At 33.5% G+C, this 9634-nt stretch overlaps 1 protein-coding gene across 4 annotated transcripts; it reads left to right on the forward strand.

The window, feature by feature from the left end:
- Nucleotides 1-395: 395 nt before the first annotated feature.
- On the forward strand, nucleotides 396-8748 carry LOC108329613 (zinc finger CCCH domain-containing protein 6). Of its 4 annotated transcripts, none has more exons than XM_052878719.1 (5): nucleotides 490-866; nucleotides 5457-5666; nucleotides 5812-5936; nucleotides 6024-7108; nucleotides 7621-8748. In XM_052878719.1, the coding sequence occupies exons 1-5, from the start codon at nucleotides 807-809 to the stop codon at nucleotides 7698-7700; spliced, it is 1560 nt and encodes a 519-aa protein (XP_052734679.1). In that variant the 5' UTR covers nucleotides 490-806; the 3' UTR covers nucleotides 7701-8748. The 4 variants fall into 4 exon arrangements, with proteins under 4 accessions (XP_017419441.1, XP_052734679.1, XP_052734674.1 ...); XM_052878714.1 differs by lacking the exon at nucleotides 7621-8748 and having other exon boundaries at nucleotides 490-716; nucleotides 813-866; nucleotides 6024-7619; XM_017564024.2 differs by lacking the exon at nucleotides 7621-8748 and having other exon boundaries at nucleotides 490-683; nucleotides 813-866; nucleotides 6024-7619.
- The last annotated feature ends 886 nt before the right edge of the window (nucleotides 8749-9634 follow it).

The raw sequence follows: 9634 nt of genomic DNA on the forward strand, positions 1-9634 counted from the left end.
AAAAAATCACGATTATAACTTGTTAACTTTGAAGAAAATTTATCCCAAAAATAAGTACGTATCCCACTGCTATAGTGCTCAACCTTAATCGCGGGGTAAACATATATATTACATCAAAAGGTACATAATAAAGCTATATATTATTGTAAATAAAGAAATAAAAACTATAAGAACAAGAAAGTATACAAAGCTATATATTATTATTATTATTATATAAACCAAGAGAGATGGTTGCTTCCAAGAAAGAGACGTAAAGCAATTCATTCATGTTCTTTATCTAAGATTATCATCTCTAATCACATACGTCGGTTTCAAAAGCAAAGATTTAATTTATATTAGAATAATAATAATAAAAAAAAGAGAGCTAAAAAGCGCATTGGTCGTATCCGGTTGGCACCGCGGTTTTGTTTGAAATCGAAGTGGAAACGAATTGGGCCCAATCCAACCCACGCAACCACACCACTCGAAGGTATCGTTTCGTCAGTGTTGCATCTATGCGCTGTCACTGCCAACACAAGCCACCATCACCCTCTCCCTAGATTTTCCTAATCTCACGCCCCGTTCACCCTCACCCTCACCGTCAAACTCTATATAAGGATAACCACCTCCCCCGAAACGCCACTCTTTCTTTCTAGGGTTTTCCCTTTCAAATCTCTCCCTCTCTCTTCCTCTCTCTATGCCGAGTGAGTCGTTATAGAAAGGCGACGCGTTCCTTGGTTAATCATTTTGATTTTACTTTTCTCATATTAACCTATCTCTTATGCATCTGAATCTGAGTGTTTTTTAACTTTCATTCTGGATTTAATATGAAGCGAGCAAGGAAATCCAACCGGGTTTCGTGGGCCACTGGAGGGAACCTGTGTCAGGTATATACATTTGACAATCTTTTATCCAAGATTCTCTGTTTTAGCCAAGTTTTTTGTTAGTGATTTGTTGTCGTTTATTCAAATCCTTCTCCTTTGCTGTCGCTGTGTGCGATGTCTTTCGTTCATACGCCCTATTTGGTTTGAGTTTTGTGCTTCGCTTTTGTTTTCTGCGATGAGTCCTGACATTTTATGCACAGGCTGCTATCCAAGATACAGGGGTCACTGCTGTCAATAATAATAATGAATATTATTTATTATTAAATTATTAAAATAATAACAATAATAATGATGATAATGATAATCTTTAATAACTATAAGGAAAATGACGATGTTAACAATAATAGAGAAATTTATAATAATGATACTGATAAGAGGAAGATATTGAAAAAAAAAGTTTCCTTGAATAAATTACAATCTAGGTAATTTGTTCTAAAATTTTGGTTAATTAAATGCCTCTACACGTAAACAGTTGTTGATTTAAAATGGTAAATAAGAAGAAATACAATAAGGAAGACTCGTTCAGATCTTCCCTGGAAAAATTTAAAATCTTTAAAATATGTTTTAAAAATCTCATTAATTTGAATGGATGATGAATGCTTAATAATGCATGTTTACAGAAAAATTCGAAATTGGGAGAGCGAGAATTGAGAGAAAGAGTAAATAAGAAGTTCTTCAATGGTGCGTCACTACAGAAAATTTGGAAATCATCATGAAAAATTTTCAATCTAGGTATTAAGATGTTTAAAGTTCTTCGCCTCACTACAGAAAATTTAGAAATAATCATGAGAAGAAAATAAGTAAGAATAAGAATAAGGAAGAGCACTTTTTGATAACCTCACTGGAAAACATTACAACTTAAAGAAAATTTGGAAATCATGAGAAGAAAATAAGTAACAATAAGAATAACAAAGAGTTTGATAACCTCACTGGAAAAAATTACAACCTAAACAGTACGTGTTAAAAAATTCATTATTTTAAGTGTACAATAACTCCATTAATACTAGATTACAGAAAATTGAAACTATGATTAATTAAATTTCGGTAAAACCTCTCAATGTAAACTATAAATCTTAATTACTGATACTTGTGAATACAAGCAAGTATTGTTTCAAAAGAAAACTTTGAAAGTTGAATAAGTCAGTCCTCCGGTGAAGATGTATTTACATTATAACTTGGGAGTTGATGATGGCACACCAAAGAGTTTGAGTGTTGCAGTTAATCTGAAACTTGCAGAAGTTGGGGACATAACCCTAAACTTCAAAATGTTTTTACAGATTAAAATCTATGAAGTTTCCTTTGTCCTTTATTTGATAATTTTGGGTCTAGTACTTCTCTTTCCTTGGTAAATAAGGGCTTGTTTGGTTTGACTAAAGGATTTTTCACTTTCATATTTTGTTTTCGTAAATAGTTAGAAAATGGTCGTCTTGTTTATTGTTTGCAAAGACTTGTACATTGTTTAACACCAAATAAAGGCCTATACTTTGTTTAACATAAGAAGACTTGTACATTGTTTTATGATAGAAATATTTGACAATAGAAACTAAGTAAAACTAATATAGCATTTGTAATTATTTCTGATACAAGAAGTAAAATATTTTCTCAAAGTAAACAATTCCTTGAACTTTGTTAATCCAACATTTGCATGGATGTATACAACTAATATTTTTTGTACTGATAGCCATATCTTAAGATTTCATCAAAGTTTGTTGCAATTTGTTCATGACAGATGTTAATCTTGGAATGCAATATCAAGCAGTCGACCACCCCAAAAATGTTACACTAAAGATACATCAAAGTTATATTAATTTATATAATGTTTAATCCCTTAAACCTGAAAAGTACTCAAGATTTAAGACAAATTCATCAGTACTTTAAAAAACATAGCTTAAGGACATAGTTCAGCAGTCAAAGAATAACTGATAACAATAACTCAATAACAATGATAAGCACAATGAAACAGAACAACTAGCCAGGAGAAGTGCTCTGAAACAGAGCTGAGAAATAGTGTTTAATAGAGGTGCAATAACATAAGATCACACTGCATATGTGCAAAAACTTGTGTGTTGCTTCCGGTGGCTGCTGCACCATTCAATGCTGTTAATATAGTGGCACTATTTGCTGCTTTCAACTTCTATGCACAAATTTGAACAAGTGGTAGATGTATGCATGTTGTATTTGCCGCTGATTTGAATACACAAACATAATGGCTGCATTTGTACAGCCTATACCTCATCATTGTTCTCATTGTCATTGTGCTCTGCTACCTGGTGTCCTACTCATGTGTTACACAGCATCAGCGAGTTTTCACTTCCTCTGTCTATCTCTGTTGTTGCCCTTGCGACCACTCTGTCGACACTACTCATGTCCGGCTGTTCATGAACAAAGTGGCATATGATGTGCTTTGGTGCTTCAGCCCTCTTTATTTCTAGCAAAACAGGAGAGGAAGAAGGTCTCCCTTGATGATGTGCTTCAGCCCTTCCTTGACCCACTTTTTCTTAATCGATTAACTTAGTCAAGAAGTATAGTATTATTTGTAGAACCTAGAGTCTATTTAGTTTGAAAAAACCTTTTATTTTATTTCTGTTTTCACTTATTGTAATTTGGCCGAATATTTAACCATGAATTTGATGTTGTATTACTAGAAACAGATGCAACTTTTTCATGGTCACAAACAAAAAAAAATTGTCCAACTAATACTAATTTCAGAAGCCTTATCACGAACATTACACCTGTCTTGTATATCATTTGACCTATAACAAAATTGATCAATAAGAATGATAATAAGAATAGTGTCCAAACTATATTCCAAAGTGTTTTAGTGGTGTCCATATGGTTTGAAAGATTTGCTAGGATACCTTCATAGGAAGGTAAATATACTAATCTTGATTTTTTTCATGTTTTATGCTATGTATGTTTAACTTTTTGTGTAGTGGGTTTGTTCTATCCTTAAGTTAGCCATGTCAAAGTGTTGAAACTAGTGTTAGTGTTGTAAAACCTGGTTCGGACTGATTGTTTCAAATAGATGGAATGAGAATAGGTAGTATTATTGGTCTAAGCTGCTTATTAGGTTCACCATGTGAATGAACCGATGTAAATTGGTATTTTTACAGATGAAACAGAAGTTATGGGGTGACCTGTTATTCAGATTGGTCACATATTTTTAATGCTGACATAATGTTGAATGGTAAAGTCAAACTTTAAGGATCAAAGCCATGTTCCATCTATGAACAACATGAATTTTACAAGTTACCACTTGACCAATGCATTTATTTTGTTATTGGTTCATGTAGTTCAACAATTAACCCTCTGATTCAACTAGTAACCCTTGATAATTGATCTGTGTTTTAAAACCTTGCTTAGTGTCATTTGCTTCATATATTTGAAGAGCAAATTTGTTTCATAGTGCGCCTTTTACTAAAAGTGGTGTGGTTTTGTTAGTAGCTGGTGGGCGGTAGTGGTTGTATTTGTGGCTGATTAGGTGTTGATGGAGGAGTTTTTTCAATTTTCTAAAGTTGAGGAATTGGGTGATTCGTGGATGACATAGATGAAGTATTATATAAGTGGAACAAATTTAGTTTGATGGAAATCAGTTTTTGTGGGTCCAATGTAAATAATCCTTTTCATTTCTATTTTCCTTTGCAATCCATTTTTTTCCATGTCAATCCTTCTTAACTCTAAACAAAGTGTAAGCACTCTTTCCACTTGAAGCTGTAAAATGGCATTTTGTCTTTGGTTGGAAATCCTACTATAGTCTAATTATCCTAAGATATCATGTGATTCATGTAACCAATCTCACTTAGTAGAATAAGGCTTTTGTTATTTACTTCGTAGTTGTTAATCACTCACAATTGTGAAGATGGGGAGTAAGTTTGATTTGGTTTATTTCAACACTGGAATTGAAAGAATTTGGTTTGGTTTAGATTTGGTTGATTTCAACATTGGAATTGAAAGACTTAGGTTATTTTTTTATTTGCTTCTAGTTTTTGCCTTTTGCATTCAATAGGACTAGATTGGATATTTCTGTTTTATTACTGGTTTTATTGAATGCTTTTCCGCTAAATAATATGATTGTTTTAATGTGTCCTAGCCTTGAAAAATTGTTCTCATCGCAGTCTTTTAATCAATTCTCAGGTAGAAGTGAGATAAATAGAACTCATTACTGAAATTAAAATATTCTTATTTGTTTGAAATGTCAATTTGGCATATGGTTTTGATTAATGATCTAAAAGCGAAACTTTTCAGGAAATGGGTAGCAGTTGATTGATTAGAGGAGTCTCTGTTCATTTTGATCTCTCAGTAACCAACTGCTTACCTAACGGTTGCAAGAGCTGATATTGTTCTTTGTTTTTGTGTTTTGGATGGGATTGTAGTTCTATTAATGTATTCCTCTTTAAACTCTAGGATGCTGTTATTGGTGAATTTCTTACCGTACGATTTCTAGATGTATTAGTCTCATGAGGCTCTAACATATCAGTATTTTTGTGATTGTGTATTTATACAGTGTTTCTCTATGTAGTGATACAACTTCATGTCAACCTATTTACGATGAATACCACCTCTTTTGTAACACTAATAATTGTGTCCTAACAGGTGAAATTGTTTTTGTCTGACGATTTCCCCTCAAAAGTAGGCCAACATTCGCAAGATCATCTTCAAATAAAGACATCGATGCTAAATTCAAATTCCGCCATTATTGATCCTACCGATTTGCCCCCTGGGTTTGAAAGCAGTCATTTCCTAAAACAAACAAGGGTTGATTTGTCCTGCATTTCCCAGATAAAATGGGAATGTCCTCTGCCGGTAATTCTGTCACATGTTATTTAGAATCTCGTTTTGCATGTGACTAACCTTGTTGAATATTTATTGTTTTCTTAACCATTATCTTCAACTGGTATGTTATCCTTCTTCTATTACTATATCGGTTTCTGTATTTTTTTTTTTACAGTTTATTGTCAATCCTGATTGGCGTGTTGTAGCGGGCGAAGAAAGTAGGGAGAAAGAAAATCAGAAAGCGAGAGAAAATAGGGTGCTTGAAGCTGTTTATCCCCGTCTTTCAGCCATTCCTCCTAGGTAAAATGTCTCACCTTAGTGTAGAAAGTTGTGGTACTTTTTTTCTTTCTAGTCACTAATATTGTTGAGTTGCAATTGGGTGTTTAGTCCTTCTGTCTCTTTGGAAGTAGAAGAGGAAGATTATGATGATGACGTTACTCCCCTCATCCCTATCATTCCCATTGAAGAGGAAGAACCTATGGATATTTTACCCGAAGTGGCAGTAGCTGGGAACCCTTTCCCCAATGTGCAGCCGAATAACCCTCTGCAACATATATCTGCTGAAACTTCCATTCGTTCACCCTCAAACGCCTTTTATACTGATTCCTCGGATCCCTGTTCAGGGATCCCCTTGGGTGGGGGGGTATCTTTCGGTATGGAAGCTGATTTGGCAGCTTCTGTTGTTGCAACCATTATGAGGAGTTCTGAGCAGGGATCCCCGATTGATATGGATTTACTGGTTAAAATATTTAATGATCCCAAAATGCTCGACAAGTTGATTAATGAACATAGAACTGCAGCAACCACCACAAGTGCTTCCACAAGTACTGTGGACACCACTCCTGGTGTTAAGCCTGACACTCCAGTTCTGTTGTCTACATCTGATGTGAAAGCTTCGGGGGCTACACCTACAAGTGCAGTGGGTTCATTGCCTTTTGGTCTGAAAACTACATATCCATCAGTTCCAGTATTGAGTCCAACACCTGACAAGCCATCCACTCTGTCAGTGCCTGCAGTTCCATCAGTCTCACTGTTCTCTCCGGCTCATGATAATCCAGTTACTGCATCAGTTCCATTGTCTAGGCCTTTATCTGGTAAGCCAGGAACACCCTCAGTTTCATTGCTCACAAATACACCTGCATCTCATATACCCAGGTCTGTTAGCAAACAAATTCACCATGTGTCAAGTGGTATTTCCCCTGCATTAAATACTCAGCCTCACCAAGATACAGCTCTGGCATCTGGGCCAAAGCGAGTCGCTGCAATGGGCGGTGAATTAAGCACTGGTCCAGTGCCATCTCTTACCAGGAACTTGCATGCTGTTGTGAATCCGGTGCAATCCCCTGCCAGTACGTTGCCTTATAAACTAAGCACAGGTTCATCAGCATTTGCTGTAAAGGATGCCAACTACTATAAAAACCTCATCAGGCAACATGGGGCAGATAAGCAAGATATGCAGGACTCACACATAGGTATTCGTCATAGTAATCTCCAAGATATGAAACCGGTACATAACTTTAAACAAGGAGAAGTGAAACACAAAATCCAGAAACCATGCATATATTTTAAAAGCTCAAAAGGGTGCCGAAATGGTTCCAATTGCCCTTATCAGCACGATGTTTCAGCTCAGTGGGGAGCTGGTAACATCTTAGGGGCACAGAGTGCAAAAAGATTGAAATCGGGACCATAGTTTTAGGGAAGAACTAAATCTTAAGCGGTATATTTTAACGGAAAAAATTATAAGCCTTCTTTTGTTTCACCGTAAAGAACATGCACATACAGAGAGGGGGAGAGAGTAAAAAGTGGGACATTGGTTTGATTAGCTTACCAAGTTTTCTGGGAGTGTTTTGGTGGCCATTTTAATTAAATTTTGGGCCTGCAGGAACTTTCATACAATTAGGTGGAGGGTATTATGGTTCTTTGATGACGGGCTTTTGTTGACGAAATTAGTGTTTTGGTCAAAATGGTATTTTCGTTTTTGCAGGTTGGGGAGAATTGTTCAGTCCCAGTCAAGTGGTGGCCATCCGTGGAGTTCTTTGGCGGATGCCGCCTAGCCATGAATAATTAATTCACTGCATAATAAGAAATCATAAAATACATATAAAATAATATCAAGATTTTAACTCGACAAAGATTAAATAATATAATGACCAAATAATAAAAAGCTTAAGCACGACTAATATGATCTGCTAATGCTTTTGAAAGATGCTTCACAGACCGCATTAAAATTTACGCATATAGTAGTTGATTCAATGACAAATCCGTGGTTAAAATGTGGTCGGTTTTAGGCTCATTTCGAATTATTTTAACTGTTTGCATTCATATAATAAATAACAAATAATTATCTAATCTGTCTTCAGCTATACAAATAATGTATAATACAAAATTGTTGGCTCAGATGACTTTTCACGTAAATGGTTCTTGCAGTCAACTGATATTTTATGCTACGATCTTTAGAAAGTTTTTGATAGTTTTTAAATCATAATTATATAAATCAAAATGAATTTTCTACGATTATAAGATGTCAAATAGAAAAAGTCAAACACAGCAGATACATTAAATCTTACTTTACCTATTTGTTATAATAGGTTGTCAGGGTTATAAAAGTAAAAGGGTTATGGACTAGAATTCTTCGTCTAAAAAAAGTTAATGTTATTACTAATCAATATTTACCTACAAAAAGATGTACTTATGAGTAAACATGTGAATATTAAAGTTTCGGCCTCATGTTTCGTAAAATTATTGGTGTTTCTGGTAATATTAGTTGACATTTTAAAAGTTATTTTACTTATCTAAATTACTGATGGGTAGAGATTAATTGGTGAAAAAAATAGATGGATAGGATGAATTCCATTTTTTTTATTGTAATAGATAACATAAAAAAGTTATTTTATTTTTTTAAATATTTAATCCAAGTATATCCATTTAATAAAATTTCACTTTATTTACTCACGATTTTTTCGTGGATAGGGTAGACATTTCATTAACTTAAAAATATATCTAATTATATTTCCGAAGAAGGTTAAAAACAAATTTAAAGGTATGTGTTGGAAATTTTAAAAAACTTAAATTAAAGATGTATAGATATTTCCTTAATGACAGAAAATAAAGATGGTTAGGTTGATTGTAATTCATGTTAGAAAGGTCTATTGCTTTCTGGATATAACTGAGAATTCATTAATCATTTATGAAATTAATTAGAAAATTTTGATATCATTCACGGGATCAAATTACTTGTAGACGAACCACATAAATGGTAGATGACTGAATCGCCTAGAATTTAATATTTCGTAAAAATTAAAATCAGAACTGACTAAGAATTTTAAACATATCTAAGTAAAATAAAGTTGAAAGAATAACAATTCAAGGAGTTATATAAATATTTTAAGAATATAACGTACTTCTTAGAAATATTTCTTAATTTGAACAGGTTGTTCTTGTTTCATTTTAGTTAAGGTTAGCTACGTTGTTATGTGAACGAATAATTTAACTTGAGAATCAGTTTCTTTTTTTCTTTTTAATTTTACTAGTTCAACAATCTTATGGAAGTAGTTTTTCATCTCATCACGATTAACGTTGCTTTTAGTCGTTCAAAAACTTTGATAAGTCTCTTAATCTTAAAAAAGTTCAATTTTTTCTTTCAATAACTTAGACGGTTAAACCTCAGTTAATTAATTATTGTTTACACATTTTTATATTAATATTTTACTCTCATAATTTAGATGAATAATTTTGTTTTCTCAATTTTTTTTAAACATGCCAAGTTAATGTCTCGTAGCTAAGTCCACCAAATAGTGTAACACAAATGAAATAAATTAGATTAGACTCATGGCTTTAACTTGAGTCTACGACACTTTTTTTATTTGGATGTGTGATAAAAAAAAAGGGAAGTAGTAAAATAAAAATAGAGTGAAACATATCTTTTTCTAAACTAATTGAAAGAAAGTGAAAAAAAAAGTGTTTCACTTTGAGGAGCACCTATCCTCTTAATCAATAAG

Source organism: Vigna angularis, chromosome 1 (assembly GCF_016808095.1).
Source record: "Vigna angularis cultivar LongXiaoDou No.4 chromosome 1, ASM1680809v1, whole genome shotgun sequence".
Classification (NCBI taxonomy): domain Eukaryota; kingdom Viridiplantae; phylum Streptophyta; class Magnoliopsida; order Fabales; family Fabaceae; genus Vigna; species Vigna angularis.